This window comes from Crocodylus siamensis, chromosome 3, assembly GCF_052110815.1.
Source record: "Crocodylus siamensis isolate JL-2025a chromosome 3, ASM5211081v1, whole genome shotgun sequence".
Taxonomy (NCBI): Eukaryota; Metazoa; Chordata; order Crocodylia; family Crocodylidae; genus Crocodylus; species Crocodylus siamensis.
This window is the reverse complement of record NC_143397.1, coordinates 175,612,419-175,632,404: the sequence shown is the minus strand read 5'-3', so window position 1 is coordinate 175,632,404 and position 19,986 is coordinate 175,612,419. Positions and strand designations below refer to the sequence as shown.

At 43.2% G+C, this 19,986-nt stretch overlaps 1 protein-coding gene across 1 annotated transcript in view; it reads right to left on the bottom strand.

Moving 5' to 3' along the window:
• The window catches only part of LAMA3 (laminin subunit alpha 3), a 209,840-nt gene that overhangs the window by 71,257 nt on the left and 118,597 nt on the right, over nt 1-19,986 (bottom strand). The window contains exons 33-40 of the mRNA XM_090039823.1: nt 18,525-18,640; nt 15,922-16,133; nt 14,895-15,099; nt 12,143-12,287; nt 11,029-11,169; nt 6,264-6,428; nt 2,159-2,260; nt 398-481 (exon numbers count right to left, since the gene is read on the bottom strand). Of these exons, the coding sequence (XP_089895949.1) occupies nt 398-481; nt 2,159-2,260; nt 6,264-6,428; nt 11,029-11,169; nt 12,143-12,287; nt 14,895-15,099; nt 15,922-16,133; nt 18,525-18,640 (1,170 nt within the window). The remainder of the gene's footprint in view (nt 1-397; nt 482-2,158; nt 2,261-6,263; nt 6,429-11,028; nt 11,170-12,142; nt 12,288-14,894; nt 15,100-15,921; nt 16,134-18,524; nt 18,641-19,986) is intronic.

The window sequence follows — 19,986 nt, the reverse complement described above, 5'->3', positions numbered from 1 at the left end:
CTGAGAGACAATATGGTACCCTTTTACCCCATAAGTTTTCACAGGTTGCTTTTCAGAATCGAGCCATATAAGTAGAACCACAGTTTTTCATAATAGTAATAATTCCTCATGCTTTCAAAACATTTGTCTTTCCATTTAGTAACTTGCTCAAAAATCACATTAGAAGTCTGTATCAGAACCCAGATCTTCACAATCATATCTGCAACCTTTGTGTTCATTAAACGTATCAACTATTTTGTAAGTTCAATTATTTTGTAAACTCAGCTTCATTTGTGTAATTTCGTTATATATCATGTCCTTATCTTTGCATTATACAAAAAAATAAACAACACACGAAACAGAAAACAGATTATTAATGACAAATATGGAAGCAAAGCATTTCTTTCATATGTCTTACTTCGAGTAGCTGAACACGGCCATAATACTGTCGGTCAGGCAAAGGGTTGTTGGGATCCACATAAACTATTTTCATTTGCAGACCCTGTATAAGAGAAATGTTTTAACACTATTATTTGAATACTTTTAAGGTCATAGTGTTTAAATGCAGTATCATTTGAGGAAGCAAATTTCTGGAATTTGGTCAAAGAAATGGGGTAGTTTGGGGTCTTGATAAGCAGGGAAGTAAAACCAAAATATACCACAGAAGCAAGCATTATTAGCATTAAATTCTGATGCACAGATGGTGCATCTAAACAAGATGCGTTACTGAGCAAGATTAATCTAATACACAGTAAAGTGTCACCGTCTACGTGTATGCAGCAATTACTGAGTATTAGATTAGTCTAATGTGCCATTTACTTGTTCTGATAGATATAGGTACTAGAAAATGGTGTAGTAAACTAACGTACCATACTGCATGTGTAGACACTGACCTGGAGCAAACTGCTATGTAGTAAATTCAGGATCATCAACTGCATGCGTAGACATGTCCAGAAATATTGGTTATTATTAGATTTCTTCATGCAGTATATTTCTCAGCTAGAACACTAGAAGGCTGAATGCAAATTACCGAACAGCTAACAAGGCTGTCATCAGATTCCTGTCACGTTTAAGACAGCACCTTGATTTTGATTTGGACTTGATAGAATGGGAATTTCAAGAGAAAAAAAAAGATTCTTTTGCAAAATTTCAGCTGCATTTGAACCTGAAAAGAAGCTCCCTTCCAAGTTTTTGATTCAGGAAATAAAACCAAGGACCACATCCAGACAAGTGGGAACATGCGTTTCCCCAGGGACAAGTAGCAGCAGCACACCTTGTGCCACTGCTTCTTGTCCCTGTGGAACACCCATGCCACATACACTCTGGTTCATGGCAGGTTACCCTGGGTGGGGTAGGGAAGGCTGAGGCCAGCACTGTTGCTGGACCCAGCAACCTTATCTGGGATGCTGGGGCCTCAGGGAGCTGCAGCTGTGGGAGCAGGCAAGAAGCCTGGCTGACCGCCAGAGTATGGCTCCAGCTGGCCAGGCTCTGGTTCTGGGTGGTACATGCTGGCACCATGTGTGCTGCCCCACTTTTTTTGGTGTGGGTTTTTGCGACCCCAGCATCTCCCAGAGTCAAACCCCACTCCTTCCCAGTACTGCAAGGTAGTAGCGCAGGGAACACCTGCATGAGTGGTGTGTGGTGCAGCAGATGGGTCTGTAGCATGTAACACATCTGCACTTTTCTGGATGCAGCCAAGAAGTTCAGATATAGGGGTTAAGTTGAAAACTTCAGATTCCAATTTTGGCACATATGTAGTTAAATTCAAATCTGGTTAACTCTGACCCAAAGCCAGTAAAGTTTTATCAATGCATTTAACTTTACATAAATGAAAAATCCCACTGGAATCAATGAGGTTGATCCCATGTGTAAAATTAAACACACAAATAAATCTTTCCAGAACCAAATCTGTGCAGCAAAAGCGCAGGGCTGTAATTTATCTTTTTATTGGGTACAATTTTCCAGGGAAATTCTGTTTTTATCTTGTTCTTAAGTCAGATATGTGTAATAAGTTGCTTTGGCAACAGAAATATGTTGAGCAAAATGTAATGAAATAACTTTTGTAGAAATGCAGAACTAGGATGCTATAACTTTTAGCAAACTATTTTAAGGAACAATCTATTCTAAGAGTGTATTTTAGAGCATTAGGGAATAAAGAAAGAATGAATATGATAATTACTGTTAGCTGTACATCAGGCCTTTTATCTAGAAGAACCATTCCTTCACTAGGCAAGCCAAAAGATTTCACTTGATAACTCAGGTAGCCACCATATGAGGAAAGCTGTAACAACAAGTTCAAGGTGATAAAGAGTTTATCTAAGCATTACTAAATACAGTGTATCCCCCTCCCGCTTCCCCCCCACCTTTGCTGTAAATAATATTCTCTCTTTGTTCATTTCCCTTTAATGTTTGAACAGGTATTGCTTGGAAACAAAAACTGGAAAGAATAAAAAAAAAAAGATCACTTTCAAGCTTACTGTGATAGTTGGTTTATATAACACTTGTTCAAATGGCCTCCATCAAGTTGAAAATTGTGTCTTTATCTAAGGATTTTGTCCTCAAATTATTGGAGGTTTTCCTTGAAATATGCCCCCCTCCCACTGGTGCAACAGGGAAGATAAACATAGGGGAAGAGAGATAGGTGGCCCCCTTGCCCCCTGTCCCCCTCTGCAGCCCATTCCCTGCTCCTTACTATCAGACCTTACTCTCCCTGAGCATATAGAAATGGAAAGTAAATCTGAAAACACTGTCAGATAAATTGATGCATACTCCACCAACATACTTTTAAGCAGTACTTTTGTGCCTTTTTATATCACGTACAATCTATGCATGATATTAGTACAACACCAAAAGACTCATGATTTACCCTACAGTTCATTGGGCTGGGCCCCAGCAGTCAGAGTTTCAAGCCATGGTGACCCCATAGCTCAGCACTGCTCAGTATGTGCATGTACTCTGGATACACCTCCCCCACCACACAAAGGATTCATGTGGTAATTATCTCCCCACTCATGACTGAAACTGGGTGTTCTGGTCATGAGGCCTGGGATCTTCCAAAAATGTATATGCAAATGGGGTGCAGGGCAACCTGGTCTAACTTCACTTTACGGAGGGCGAACCTTCACTAATCATATGCAACAGAGGGATTCTGGGTGAACTGTTTAGGGCCCTGCCTGGTATCATTTGGCAGGCATTTAAGGCTGGTAAAGAAACTGGAATCACTGGAAAAGAGAAAGAAAGACGCAGTTCAGCTGTGGGAATAAAAAGGAAGTTGAAATGTATTCAATATAGTGGCTCACAATTACTTTTAAAAGAGCTGGCACTGAGGGGGACTGCACTCAACAAACACTACTACGTATCTTATTCATATGACCTGCACTAATTTATCCATGTGACTGAAGAGCAGATACTTGCAATTATATAAGAAACAAGTTAAATGATTTCTAAATGGGTTTTCAGGAAGTCACAAGTGATTTTATTTGTTCTGTGAATGTTAGGAAAATTTGTAAAAGTGAGTTTCTATTAACTTTGTGAAACCTCAGGTGCGTTTTGTTTACTTGTAGTTTTTCTTAATGTGTTTCATAGTGACAGCTTTTACTAATAAAATGTTTTTAATAAAAAAAAAAAAAAAAAAAAAAAAAAAAGACTGAACAGCAGATTTGGTATTGGTTGGTGAAACCGGAGCATGCTCTGTCCACTCCATGTATTGACCTGGTATTGCAGTGCTTCCAGGACCAGTCCAAAGTGTTCCTGGCAAGCCCTGCAGTCTCTCCCTGCATTCTGCTCTATATTGAGCAGATTCTTTTTGGTATTGGGTGGTGGAACCGGAGCGTGCTCCATCCACTCCATGCATTGACCTGGTATAACAGTGCTTCCAGGACCGGTGCAAAAAAACAGAAAAAAAAAAAAGACTGAACAGCAGATTTTGGTATTGGTTGGTGAAACCGGAGCATGCTCTGTCCACTCCATGTATTGACCTGGTATTGCAGTGCTTCCAGGACCAGTCCAAAGTGTTCCTGGCAAGCCCTGCAGTCTCTCCCTGCATTCTGCTCTATATTGAGCAGATTCTTTTTGGTATTGGGTGGTGGAACTGGAGCGTGCTCCATCTACTCCATGCATTGACCTGGTATAACAGTGCTTCCAGGACCGGTGCCAAAAAAAAAAAAAAAAAAGTGTTCCTGGCAGGGGAGACACCATGATCAATCAGGTGGTTTTCCCAGGGCAGGTAATTGTCTCTGATATGTCCTCCATTGGATGTCTATATTGAGCAGATTCTTTTTGGTGTTGGGTGGTGGAACCGGAGCTTGCTCCATCCACTCCGTGCATTGACCTGGTATTGAGTGCTTCCAGGACTGGTGCAAAAAAACAGAAAAAAAAAAGTGTTACATAAGTATGTTTGCCAAATCTGGATGTTGTGTTTTATACCCACAGTTAGTGTTGGCTATATTTTAATCAATTTCATAGCTGGTTTCCATTACTGAGTATATGCTGCTTTTAGCAGTGGCTTAAAAAATGACAGTGTATTTAATAAGGCTTTCTTGTATGTGATTGTAAGATGAGGAGCCTTTTCCCCCATGCTGATGGGGAAAGAAAATCTCATCTTAAATTCAAGTAAATATGATAAAATATGTGCTTATGGCACTGCTCAAAACAAAGGCACTGGCAAGTCTACTCAGGACTTTGAATAATCTAAGCCAGGGGTTGTCAACTGAGGTACGTGTAACCCTGGGGGTATGTGGAAAGGGGCTAGGGAGTACACATGGGCAGGCATGGATGGAGCGCCACCACCCACCATGGTGTGCCACCACATCCCAGAAACAGAGCCTGGGGCGGGGCGGGGGGCAGCAAGGGCAGTGGCTCCCCTCTGCAGGCTGTACAGGCACTGCCTGGCCAGCCGGACGCAACTGTGGGGAGCTCACATGTGGTGGCTGCCATGGCCATCCACTATCCTGCACTGCCGCCACCATGTGCAAGTGCCCCCCTGCTCTGTGTCCAGCTGCTGCCGCCACACTCCCTACCCCCCTGCTCCACCAGAAGGGGTACACTCCTTAAAAAAGGTTTAAAACCCCTGATCTAAGCAGAGAGCTTCTATAGGTATCATTTGAATAGAGTATTTGCGTGGGAGGGCAAGGGAAAGAGGCAGAAGTACACATTGAAAGGAAAAGCGTGGTTCTCAACCTTTTTTGTGCCACGACCCATTTGTAAACATCAATGGCCAGTCCTGACCCCGTGCTCCTTGCTCCAAATCTGGTGCCCCCTGTCCCCATTGTGGGGGTAGATATGTGGGGCACAGGGGTGTGTGTGGGGCATGGGGGGTGGGGAGAAGCCTAAGCAGCCCTTTGCAGGCTGGATCTCTGACAACCTGAAAGGGAAAAACCACAGTTTCCCACATTTTTCTCCTTTAAAAGAGAATCCATTTTTAAAGTTTGTTCATGACACTTCCATATATTCTTGTGACCCACTTTTGGGTTGTAACCCATGGATTGGTAAACACTGGCTTAGACAAGCCAGACATTTTCACCCTCAGAGAGAGTTTTGTGGGTGACATGAGTGACTGGTGCCTCCTGAATCTTGGGAGAGCGAGGACACCCGCAGAAGCCACTGATGGCGGCAGCCCTGTTTGGGGGTGGGGGCACCAGCCCTCCCGACAGCCTCAGTGTCAGCTGTCAGGGGAGGCACCGGTCCCGTCAGGGGGGCACATCCATCCCCATGCATCCCCTACCAGTCGCCTATGGTGGGTAGGTTCAGCCTGATGGAATCTTGTGGTAGAGACCTGCAAGGGAAGCAGTACATCCCTGGGAACTGTGGGACTTGCCAACAGGCTGGCAGAAGCAGGAAAAATAAATTCCATTTCTGCAGATGAAAATAGAAAAAAATGTAAGAAAAAATGATAAGGCAGGAGAAATGAGCAGGGCTGGAGCAGGATGAAAAGCATGGTTGCAAGCAGGGCTCTGCTTTGGGGCTGTGAGCAAGGAAATTGCCTTGTTTGGGCACATCCAGATGAGCGTGGCACTTGCAAGATATTTATGACAGTCCTTGGTTTTAGAAATAACAAGACACCATCTGCAAATAGTTTATGTGAACATCCTGACACTCAGCTAAGTGATTACTCCAGAATTATTATTGGCTGTATTTTCAACACTGTCACTGAAAGTCGAGTACTGTGATATTAGGAAGGTCAGAGAAGAAAGTTACAAATATATTAGAAAGAAAACAAACATCCATAAACATCATCAGGTGGTCTCAGAACAAATATTAGTAAAACAAATTGCTGAGTCATTTACCTTCTCTCCTAGGTAAGACTGTGGTGCTATCCAGTACAAACTGTGCACAGAGGGAGGTAACTCTTGAACATCAGCTACTACACTATTGCTGCCTGGATTGAAGGTTACCGGAACGTCAATTTTATTATCCATTGTCTCCAAGCGCCAGTTCCTCATGTCAGAAAACTAATAAAAAACAAATGTGGGAACTGAAATTTGTTTGTTTATTGCAACTTTTCTTGTGTTGATGGACGGAGTTATTTACAGGACACAAGGTATTGATTCAACGATTCACTGAGGGTGAAAGTCATCCAAGCACAGATGGCTAGAACAAAGCTATGTACAACTCATATCCCATTTAAAAAGCCTCAAAACAGGGTGTAAGTGGGACAGAAGTGAAGTCCCATCAAAGCATCACCCAAACATCGTGAAATATTAGGACTTAAGATCTGCCTTTAGAAAATTATTCTCCTGTTTGCTGTTACTAAAAATATTTCCTGTAACATTCAATAAATATTACCCCGTGTAGTTTTAGGTAGTGGAAATGTTTCCTTTTCATTACCACTTAAGTGCATCAACATTACACCCCTCCTCCCTCCCTTTAGCATGTTTTGCCTATGGAAAAGAAAAGAGAGGAGGCTTTTTTCATGGGGAACTCAAGTTGAGTATGAGCATAGGGCTCTTTTAAACATTTTCTAGGGTTAAAATATAACCATAATGCATGTTCTCCACAAGCCAGATATAAAAAAGAGCTGCTTCATAAATCTACTGTAACTGGTCACCTGATATCAGCAGTGCCTTTGGTGGTTATAGCCACAGGGCAAGTTCCACTTCTGCTCCATCTAGTTACCTGGAAATTAACAGCTGAAAAGGGCCATTTCAGATTTTTTTTTTAGGAGTCTTAAAGCCATCAAGGCTAGGGACAGACATTCAAAAAGCCTGAGCCTGAACTGATTCAACTTTTGCAGGTTAGTCTAATCTGGCTAGGCTGAACTGGGTTGTAACCATATAGACATTCTCTCTGGACTGAGGAAATTCAGGCACATGCCTGCAGTGGCTCAGGCTAGAAGCCAGGGGGTACTAGAGCAGCTCTCCATTCCCTTACCAAGTGGTGAGTTGAGGTGGGGCATGGCCAGCCCAGGCAGGACCTCTGGGAGGAACAGTCAGCCAGGTCGGACCATTCCAGGAGGTTCCTGGCCAAGATACAGGACCTCCACTTAATTCAGGATATGCACAGTCCCACCAGAGGAAATGCCCTGTTGGACCTGGTCCTGGTCACAGGCGATGACCTGATAAGGGGCCTCCAGGTTCTTGACCACCTGGATGATAGCGATCATGGCTTGCTGGAATTCACCATCCAGGGTGTCAAGGGCCTGCAGCAAGGCGGTAGCCCTAGACTTCAAGAGGGCCAACTTCAACGAGTTGAGGAGATTAGTGGGAGAGGCACTGGGGTTCTCGAGAGCAGGAGAACTAAGTGCCCAAGATGAGTGGTCGTTTCTTAAGAAGACAATACTCAGGGCCCAAGGGGTGACCACCCCAACAAGAAGCAAAGAGGGCAAAAGTGCCTGAAAGCCCCCCTGGCTCACCAAGGGTGTCCAGGAATGCCTGATTGCCAAAAAGGTGGTGTACACCCGGTGGAAGGGGGTTGCTATCACCAAAGAGGAGTATGCCTCCTCTGCTCAGGGTTGTAGGGGGGCTGTCAGGAAAGCTAAGGCAGACATAGAGCTAGGACTAGCATCCAAGATCAAAGATAATAAAAAAAGTCCTTTTTCAAATATATAGGGAGGATGAAGAAAGCACCAGGAAATGTGGGGCCCCTGCAAGATTCTCTGGGCAATCTGGTGGTTACGCCAGAGGAGAAAGCAGACCTCTTTAACCAATACTTCACCCCCGTTTTCCTGTGCAGGGACTGGGACTTCCCCACCATGATGCAAGACGGACTTGAGGGGAACACCTCCAGACCTCAGGTTGGGGAGAGCTGGGTTAGAGAGCTTCTGGAGAAGCTGGATGCGTTCAAATCAGTGGGTCCAGATGCTCTCCACCCCAGGGTGTTGAGGGAGCAGCAGGGGTTATTGCAGGGCGCTTGGCACGGCTTTACGAGTGCTCGTGGTGCTCGGGCCAGGTGCCAGTTGATTGGAAGATAGCCAACGTGGTCCCCATCTTTAAAAAAGGGAGGAGGGAAGACCTGGGCAACTATAGGCCCACCAGTCTTACCTCAATCCTAAGAAAACCTTTGAGAAGATCCTCACTGAGCACATCTGTGATGGGCCAGCTTCAGAGATGATGCTCAAGGGCAACCAGCACGGTTTCATTAGGGCCAGGTCATGTCAGACCAACCTGACTGCCTTTTATGATCAGGTCACAAAAGCATTGGATGCAGGTGTCGCTGTGGACATTGTCTTTCTGGACTTCAGCAAGGCCTTTGACACCATCTCCCACCCCATCCTCATTAAAAAAACTAGGCAACTGTGGCATTGATGCCTACACAGTCAGGTGGATTGCAGATTGGCTGAAGGGCTGTACTCAGAGGGTGGTGGTGGATGGGTCATATTCGACCTGGGGGGAAGAGGACAGCGGAGTCCCCCAGGGCTCGGTCCTTGGGCCCACGCTGTTCAATTTCTTTATCAGTGATTTGGACGACGGGGTGAAAAGCAACCTGTTCAAATTTGCTGTTGATACCAAAATTTGGGGTGAAGTGAGCACGCTAGTAGGGAGGGAAAGATTGCAGCAAGACCTGGATAGGTTGCAGGAGTGGGCTAACAAAAACAGGATACGTTTCAATACTGACAAGTGCAGGGTGCTGCAACTGGGCAGTAGTAACAAGCAGCATACTTACAAGATGGGAAACTCCCTTCTTGAGAGCACGGAGGCAGAAAGAGATCTTGGAGTCATTACTGACTCCAAAATGAACATGGGGCAACAATCCAAGGTCACAGTTGGCAGGACTAACCGGACCTTGTCGTGCATCCGCAGGTGGATCTCAAGTAGGGCCAGGGAAGTGATCCTCCCCCTCTACATGACACTGGTCAGGCCACAGCTGGAGTACTGTGTCAAGTTCTGTGTGCCCCACTTCAGGAGGGATATGGACAACATTGAGAGGGTCCAGAGGAGGGCCACCTGAATGACCTGGGGACAACAGGGCTGACCCTTCAATGAGAGACTGCGGGACCTGAACCTGTTCAGCCTTCACAAGAGAAGGCTGAGGGGGGACCTGGTGACCATCTATAAACTCACTTGGGGGGACCAGAAGGGTTTGGGAGAAACCTTGTTTCCCCTAGCACCCCCTGGCATAACAAGGAATAATAGCCACAAGTTGTTGAAGAGTAGGTTTAGATTAAACATCCATAAGAACTACTTCACAGTTAGGGCAGCTAGGATCTGAAACCAACTTCCAAGGGAAGTGGTGCTGGCTCCTACCCTGGCGGTCTTTAAGAAGAGGCTTGATGCCTACTTGGCTGGAGTCATCTGAGCCCAGTTTTTCTCCTGCTCAGGCTGGGGGTCAGACTGGAAGATCTACAAGATCCCTTCCGACCCTACTTCTATGATTCTATGATTAGGGAGGTCTGCCTGCATCATCCCAGGCTTTTCCCCGCTGGCTGCTCAAGGGTTGGGAGTGTTGCCAGATGGCAGCCCCGGGCTAGCACTCTGAGGCAAGCGGGGTGTGTACAGTGCATGCATCTGTTGATGATATGGAGCTTTTTAATCTCCTTCCCTGCTTCTTTATAGTATCTGCAGCAAACTGACAGGAAAGCAAGCCAGCAAGGGGGTGATAACAGTGTTTATCACCTCATCAGCAAAACAATAGCCTCTCTCCATTAGTTCCAGCACTTCTTAAACAGCTGTTTCCAAGGAAGGAATTACAAGCTGACCTGTTGATTAGCTCCACAAACCCTTAAGCGAACACTGTTCTGTCTGGCTGTCCCAGTGAAATTGGAGACACAGACCTCTCAGCATTAGCTAGCATACCACATGCCTAGGGGCCGTAGGGCTGGGGTCATAGTTTCATAGTTTCTAGGGTCGGAAGGGACCTGAGTAGCGACTCCCTGCCATGGCAGAAAAGAGTACTGGGGTCAAATGACCCCAGCAAGGTGTACATCTAACCTCCTCTTAAAGACCCCCAGGGTAGGAGCCAGCACCACTTCTCTGGTAGGGTCCATGCTGTGAAAAATGGGAGGGAGGTCCCCGCTTGAGCAGAAAGGGGGAGTGGGGCAGAGGGAAGCCAAGCAGACCTTGGTACTGCAGACCTTGGCAGAGGGAAGCCAAGCAGACCTGCTGTACCTGCAGTCTCTGCCAGAGCTCTGGCCAGGGAGCAGGGGGACAGGGCCAGCTTTGCTGTCTGGAGCAAAGAGCCCAGCCCAGAGAGCATACTGGGATGTTGGGGGAGTCTGGTTTAACTTAAACCAGCAAAGGTTCATCTTAATCCAGATGGTGTGTCAGACCAGCATGGTTAATGCACTTCAACTTCTGTAATCAGCAGTGTGCAAAGAAGTGATGATCACATTGAGCTATATTTGACTTCTCCAGTCTGAAAGACCAAGTATCTAGTGATAGCTGCACTGACTGGGAGTGATCCTTAATATGACTCTGGAGTGAGTCTCATTAAAGAATGTCCAGAATTTTCACCGTTTCCAGCAGAGGTAGGATCTCCTGGGGTAAACAACACTTCTCATTGGCTTCCATAGAACATTTCCATATTTTCAGCATGCAGTTTGTCACTTTTGGAAAAAAATTCTTAATAAAATATGTACATGTTCATGATGATAACCAAAAACCACATTAAATATACCTTAGTTCTACGATTACTTGTACTGCGACAGTTGTTGGTTGCTCCAAAACAAAAGCAAGAGGTACAGCCCTTGGGATTGAAAGGATCCAGATAAAATGAACCTTGACGGCAAATACTACATTTTACACCTTCAACATTCTCCTATTAAAGAAAAATGAAAAGAAGTTTGCAAAAGTTTTCAAATGTTTCTGGTGAGTCTCCCAAAATAGCCTGCACATAAAACAAAGTTTCTGCAACAACATTTATTTAAATAATTATAAAATACATGATAATATAGATTTAAAATTGTTATTTATGGCCTTCTTGCATACCTAGTATTCCAAATGCAGATGAAATGGCCTCCTTTGGAAAGGTAACTTCTGCTCTAGTAACTTATTCCTAACTTCACCTTTTATATATACACAACAGGTCTGCTTTCTAACGTATGACCCAAATGAACACTACCAGTGCTGCTGGAGTACATATAAAACATATTAGACTGAAGTGTAACAATGACAAACTATGTTAAATTGTGAGACATCTTTTTCAACTTAATCTGCAAAAAGATGTAGTGGAATTACTATATGGCACATTATTGAGTAATGAGTATTAGTCAGGTCCAGCTCTCAATAAAACTAAGTGATTTCCCTGCCAGAATCCTCATCTTGACTTTTCCAAACCTATACTTGAAAAGGATACTTGTGAAAGTTCACATTTATAGGGCTTAATTTATGCAAATCACAGCAACAGAAAACTCTACGGATCCATGTGATGAAATGTCAACCTACACCACGTGGCAAAAAACGCCTGAAGCCTGACTGAAATAAAAAAAAAAAGAAACATCTGCAAAAAGCAGATTTATTTCAAGTACATATGGTTTCAGAGCAGGTATGTACTGAAATAATGTCATATCTTAATCCATTGCCCAAGTGTTTGCTGCTCTGTGAAACTAATTAAAATTAAGTGCATTTTTAAAAATTCTTTAAATTCTGTGCAAATGTTATGAGGCTTTTTGCCATAATTATATTTGATTCTTATGTATGTTCTGTAAATGGCAAATTTCTGTTACTAAAAATATGAAGCAGGTACTGATGTGGAAACTTTACAAAGCTTCAAGTAACTTGATTTAACTGACCTTGCAAAGACAAACTCCCATCTGTGGATCACAAACATTTGGCTCTGTTCCATCTCTATTACAGTTACAGGGAACACAATTTGGAAAATCATAAGAACCAGGAGCACATCGGTCACACTGTCGCCCTGTTATTCCTGCCCTGCATCTTTATTGACAAAACAAAACACAGGAACATTTATGTTTTAATGTGTAGGGAGAAGGTGTCACAGAGGTGGGGAAAAAAGTAAAGCATAAAGCAGCTGGATTTGAAGTGAGCCTCTGATCATTAAATAAATGCATCACCCTTCAGGAACAGCAGCTGCAGGCAAGTACTCTTCTCTAATTTGAGTCATCAGAAGTGCCTGCCAGCAGACTTTGAAACATAACCAGAACATGAGACTATAAAGAACTTCCTTCTACCTTGTGGCTACTAATTCAGTCTCTGGAGTGGACCTGCACAGTGTGGTGAAGCACCTGAACCTACAGAAATGTGGATCCTGTGACTTACCTTCCCCCCCGTCACTAAACTCCATGCTAACCACCACCTACCACAGTCTTCCTCTACAACCCTAATACATTATTTCAGAGACCAAATGTTCTTTGTAAAGTAAACCCCCAATATCTTTATCTTAAGAGTCTATCTGGGCTGAAACCATTTTTAAAACCCCTTGGCAAGCAGCAATTAAATTCCTCTGGCTCTCAACAACCAACATTTGTCACAATCTCTAGGCATGTTGCCCACATATCCAATAACAGTAAGTAAATTTACATAAAGAATTAGAACTTTGGACTTTGCTACAATCCACAGAACTAACATTTCAATGAGAAGGAAATGGCTAACCAGGCTCTTCAGTGATTAGTGTTCTGCAGAGAGATCTGACAAATCATTAGGTTTTGCCTCAAAATGAATTTGTCTACAAAATTTATTTTCATTAGCTTTTCACTACTTGGGCCCCAAGTAAAAAAAAAAAAAAATCACAATCACAGCCAGATAACCCAGAAAAATGTGTTACTTCTTTGGCAAAATGAAGAGTTACCCTGAATTTATTTCAAATAAAAGGAGTTTCCCTAATAAAACCTGTTAGATATACAGTTTCATAAGGACATAGAGGATACAGCTTCCCATTTTGTCCTGAGGTCAATCATGTTGGTATAAAAAGGGCTATAACTCCAGGTACAGAATTTTGGATTCAGAAAATGAAGTGATTCAGAAGATTCAGAAATGGTATATAGGGACTAACCCAGATCACGGTTTCACAGATTTCACAGAAACTGCAACATCTGGGGTTGCCTGCAAAATCCAGGGTCACCCATGAAATCCACAATAAAACCCCACCAAAAACTAAATAAAAAAAACCCCTTAAAAATAATTTTTTATTAAGTCTTCCCCTCCTGAGCAGGCCCACCTGGGACAGGAAGGCTTTGACTGGCAAGTCGGCATAAAAAGGGCAGTAGACAAGCTGGCAGCTGCCCCACCTCCCTGCTCTGGCCTCACTTGCCGATCAGTGCCAAGGGGTGGGGCTACTGGGAAATCCCTGCTCTTTGTGCTGTGACAAAGCCACAAAAATGGTTCTCTCTTGCCTTGAGTTAAGTAGGTCCCTAGTGATATATGTTGTTACTTTATAAAACTTAAGGCTCTGTTAAGAAACTCCATTATGGGTTGGAAAAGCTCAGACCCATTCTTGGGAGCAACATACAGAATTGACAAATCAAATTCAGCTGCCTTTGAACACCTGTATTCCACCAGCACTTATATCAGAGTTAGGAAAAATACCCTACTGCCTATTAAAGGAGTCATGCTTGCCTTTAGGAGCTCTTATCTTCCCGGGGAAATGAAAAGAACTGTGACAATGGTAGGACCGACAACCATTAGCATTTAAGAGAATTCTCTACAGTTGTCTTTCGTACAACCTAAATAAGAGGATAGATCTAAGGAGTGTACTCTCATGTCAGCGAACGGATATTAAGCATATATGGCCTAATTTCAAAGGTGCTTAGCCCCTTCACCTGCCACAGAGCAATATAAACTGCTTATATAACACCTTTCATCAGCATTAAAAACATTACTTGGGCTTCATAGCACCATGTGGGGTAAAAAATTAACAATTTAAGAATATGAAGGGAATGTATCCAGATAAAAGTAGATGTCCTGTAGTCAGAAATTCTGGTTTACAGTCCTGGATCTGCCACTAACTTGCTATGTAATGTTGATTAGGTTTATATGTGCTCTTGAGACCAGAACTGAGAAGCACTCCCCTCCAGCCCTACTTCACACATCTAACACAGAAATGAGGCAGCAAAACTGCCCTCAGGGTGTCCCTTGCTGTCACCACTTTCAAGCACACAAAAGACAAAGATCTGGACAGCAGTGATGGGTTGTGCCCTCAGGTTGAGTTCACTACCTCATTTCCAGGTATGGTGTATGTGAGCTAACATGGCTTGTGAGGAAGCAGTACAGACATGTCCTTTGAGATACACAGGGGTTCAATGATTTACTCAAAAATCACACAGCAAGTCAGTAATCAAGGGAAATAAAGCCCAGGAGTCCCACTCCCACCAACCAGCTACCAGAGCAAACCAAGTTTCAACTAAAAATTTACAGATTCCTTGAGAAACCCATGTTCTAACCATTGGTTAGCATGGGATAAAACTGTATATAGCCACATAAGAATATGTTTCCATCTTCTGCAAAAAGAGAAGTGAACCAAAGCACTTGTAATAATTTTCCAATGCATCAGTAATAAACAAGTTTTGCCCAACAGTGCAAACTTACTTGCACTGCCCATTGTTTTTATCACATACTGGGTTTGCCACATTCACAACTCCTTTGCTTGAACAGTTGCAGCTTTCACAGCCAACAACAGGATGGTAGCTGAAGAACTGTTTCTCACATACTTCACATTTGGGCTTCACCGTTTGAGGGGGGCAAATACATTTACCAGTTATGTCATCACAAAGACGTCGACCGCAGTTGCATACTAGGGCAAGAGAAAATGTTTTACAAATTAATTGTATTTGATTTAAACAAATGACTCTTACTCAATGTATATATAAAACAAGACAAGTGTGTGGGGCCTCATTCTTCTCTATATTTTACCAGCATTATGTTTTTGTCACTTAGCTGGCTCCAACAGCTGCAATGGTTTACGTCAGAGGAATTTCAGGCTTGTGAAAACTAGTAACAGTAACTGCAATTTCAAGCAGTAACCTGGAACCTCTGCACTTTTCCTTAAAACGATTCCTCGAGTTCAACACATCCAGTATTGTTTTACATTTTCTGGCACTGTCTGCTAAACACTGACCAAACAATAGTTTTGGTGGACTTGATACCATGTTTTCAATACAATTAATGTATAATATAATATCCAGGAGAGGCAGACTGTCAAGGCTGTGTAAAGTAACTAATTAATCTGTCCATGCTATTAGTTTAATGCCACATATGCTTATTTATGAAAAAGCTGGGGAAAGCTGGGACACAACAGCTGGTAATAAACTTCAGAAAGTTTATTTAATATTGAATATAGAATAAACCATTCATCTCTGGAGGAGTGACTTTACGGACTGTAATAGCAAGTTTATGAACACGCTGGCCCCAATCCAGAAAAGCACTTAAAAGCCTACTTCATATTAAGGACATGAGTTTAAAGTGAATAGGGTTTTTCCTTTGTTGATGCGAAGCAGCTGCTCTGCTCAATCAGAGTTAGATCAATCAGCACCATGTACAATCAAACTCTAATGTGCAAAATGAAGCTGCAGGATGTAATATATAAGATCACAATATACTCATAGAATATACTTACATTTGCAGAATGGAAATCCATAGTAGCCAGTTTGGCATCTACTACACTGACGACCAATAATATTAGGTTTGCAATCACACTGTCCTCCCCAAGGGTTGCAAGTTGGACTAATGGAACCCGCTCTGTGGCAATTACAAGGCAATGCTCCATTGTTGTAGAAAGCTACCAGCGATCTCATAGAATCCTTACAAAATGATGGTGAAGTTACTGGGCTATTGAAATAAAAGTATAAATTATATAAAGAGAAGTTATTTGCCGGGATCTGGAGATGTGTTGTCTATTTATGCATCATCACTGTGGGTGCGCACATACTTCAAGCACTGGCAAGACTTTTTGCCTTAACAATGTGTGTAGGATATACTGTAGCCCCAGCCCTCTTTTATGCAATTAAGAGAAGACATCATAGCAATTTACAAATGTCTGAAGAGCTGGGTAAACAGTAATTGAAGGACCAACTTACCAAACATAGCATCTACTTAGGAGGCTTCCACAATCGCACAATGTCTTGTAAAGTTCAGCACCAAATTGGCTAGTTTGCTGGGGTGGAATTTAGTAACCAACTTCTTTGACAACTGATGCCTTGTCATGGTAAAGGATAGTACCAGAAGAATTGCCAAGAGGGTTTGGATTTCACCTATCTTTCTTGCAGAGTAAATTCATACTTTTTTTTCCCCGCGATGCGCCAGAGAGATCTGCCACTTCAGAGCAGACTCTATTAAATCAAGCCTGCTCTGCATGTGAGATAAGGAGAACTGCGCTGTGCCGTGTGCAGTTGTATAAGTGGTGAAATGCACGTTAGCGTGCATAAAATGGCAGTAATGTGCTTTTGAACTAAAGCATCTCCAAGGTGTTTTAGTTCAAATGTGTGCCGCTGCCATTTTGTCAGTGCTGATGTGCATTTTGCTGCTTATACAACTGCAAGCATCGCAGAGCCAGCACTTACATGTGTAAAAATGCCCTTAATGATAAAGTTTAGATCTCACTGGGCACATCTACATGAGACACTGTCTGCGCAGTAGCCTGACACTACTGCGCAGTAGCACTGCATGGCAAAAAACATGCCAAAATGCTACTGTGCAGTAGTGTTACTTAAATGGCATTTGCCAGCACTACTGTGCTGTAACTTTGGTTACTGTGCATTTATTTAGTACTTGTATTATATGTAGAAGTACCAAATAAATAAGCAGCAACCACTGTGCAGTAGCCTCTCACGTAGACGCACCCACTGTGAAATAGGGAGAAACCTGGTCAGGTCCTTGATTAATCTCAAGATGTTTACATGAAAAAAATATGCGCTGCCTATGAACCAGGTGGACCAAGATAGTCTCGAGGTGAACTCTGACAGACTTATGGAAAAGTCTGCAGGCTTTAGCTCTAGGAAGAGTTCTAATGTAACTGCGGTAGAAGACTAGCCAAGGCTAAGGTTTTCTGCCTGAGACCAGCTGAAAAATGTGGTCCACTTAGCTAGGTAAGCACATCATGTGGAATCCTTCCTGCTATGTGAAGCATTCTCCCTCTGACCTGGGAAATGAGATCTGAGACCAGTGACAGAACCTTGCAGTTCTTCACTGACATCAGCCAAATGACTTAGTACCAAAACTGTCTCAGCCACTCAGGGACTAAGCTGATTCTCTGGACTGAGCTCTGTCTCCTCTCGCAGCATGCTTGTAGGATCAAAGGTTTGGGCAGGAAGGCTTACAGGAGGAAAAGACTGAGAATCAAAATACCAATACCAGTAAGAGAGTCAAAATTAAAGCATGTGTGACAGGAGGATCTGAAAGGAGACAAACTGTACCAAAGCAAAAGTAGGCTAACAAAACAATATTCTCTCTTTCCTTTTGCTTAAAGAGAAGGAGTAATAAATAAGTACATCCCTAATGAAGCAGTACTTTGAAAGGAAGACCTCTAGCAGGTATGTAAGCTACAAAAAATGGCTGAAGAGTTTTCCAGATCTAACCAAGGCTGTTGAAAAGAATTGCTAAGTAGGAAGTTTAAACTACCCTTTAATCCCACAGCAGAAGGCACAAGGAGGGGTGAGTCTACAATGCATTTGACATTGCAGTGGAAAAACTTATTTTAACCAGTGCCTGAAACACATGCATATCCATAGTGAGGAGTTTCACATAGATAATCACACAAAGAATAATACCTCACTACTTTCTGTAGTGGCTTAATTAAAAGTCCTCTCTCTAAAATATGTCTCTGGAACAACAGCAATATATAAATATACATGCATGAAAATACTTGAACTGGTCCAAAAACCCAGTTTATCCAATACTTTTCTTCCAAAGAAGTACATGTATACAAAGAAAGTACCTGGTGACTGACATTTTAGAAATATGAAAGATAGACAGCAGCAATTTTCTGTTTCTGTACACTAAACAATAACATTCTTCCTTTAGACTTGATTTACAGTGTGAAGTCACGGAGAGCTATAGGGCAATATTTTAATTCCGCATAGAGATTTAATGGTCCAGAATCAGTTATGTAATACATACCCACATAGCACAATGACACAATTTTTAAGAGCTGCATTATGAAATAGCAATAACAACAACTTGTCACTCTGTAAAATGTTCATCGTTTCAGAAAGTGACGCTTACTCAATATAAAAACTGTTTCCTCCACATTGGTTGATAAAATCAAATGACTTGTCCACAGTTCTTATCTGAAGAATGTTAGGGCTGTAGCTATCTGCCGGAATGACTAAAACATGTTCCTTAAAACAGCAAGAAAATTCGATTTAATATTTCATATAAAAACAGAAGCAATAAACTAATATATTTATATATTAAAGTGTACTTCCATTCTCTACTTGGATTTCCTATAAAACACTAAGAGACAAATCTAGCTACCCTTTAAATGGGTAAATAGCACTTAGAGGACTAACATTTACAGAGAGTTAGGGTGTTGTTACATATTATCTTTCACACTTGTTAAGGGCTCTTGAATTAGGAATGTTCATGCATTAGGTCTGGAAAACACAGAATACCTGAGCCTGTCACAGACAGTTCTCTTCCAGAGAGGATTATCTCTAATTTTGGGCAGTTCTTGCTGCAGACCTGTTAGATTGCTCCATGGGGCCAGGACAAGTTGGAAACAGACCTCCACTATCCCAGGAGGCCCTGCTCCCAGCCTTCCTTACATGGACACTATCCTGCCACAGAATGACAGCAGAAATGGCAGCTGGGGGAGCCCTAGAAGTAAGGATTCTTCCTCCCTTCCCCTCCACCCTGGGGCTTCCTCATTCCCCACCCCTCCAGTCCCTTGGAGGTCACCCCCACCACCACCCCCAGTCCCTCAGGGTTCACTCCCTGCCCCGCTAGTGTTGTCCTGGGGGAGTAGACAGAGAAGGGGAAACCATCTGCTTGCTGCCACCACTACTGCTCTCCAGGCTTGAGACAGTGGTGGTGATGGCAGTGGCAGAATGGTTTCCCTTTTTCTGTCTGCTTCCCCGGGACAATACCAGCAGCCACAGGAAAGTGGAGAGTTGCAAGGAAGCTGGGGGGAGTTGGGGGTGGCAGGAAGCAGGTGTTCAGAGACTAGATTCTGGCCCTGGGATGGAGGAAGGGGGTCAACGGGCCTGATCTAGGCTGGTAGGGACACAATCCAGGCACATAGGGGCTGGTGGTTCTGATTAGAGCTGGCAGAGACCCAATCTGGACCAGCAAGGACCCAATCTTGGCAGGCAGGGGCTGGCAGGCCTGATCCAGGCTGTGGGGCCATTCCTGGAATATACAGTACCCTGGAGAGCAGGTGAGCAAGACAAAGATGGAGTTAACTCCTAACCACACCTCACCAGTCCTCCAGGAACAGGATGGAGCAGTGCATACTAGAGAGGATATTAAATCTTAATGTGTGACTGCTCAAAGCATGTGCTAACTTTAACACAGCCTAATATTCCTTAGAGTAATTGTAATGTCTAACTACACTCTTACATGTCTTCCTAGATGGAACAGGACTGCAATAGGGCACAAACAGATGGAGTGGTTCCTTTCCGAGTAAAACCAGCTTAACTCCTTGTCCTTTGGAGCAGAGTGGATTCCTGCTGATTATGTCCTGAGG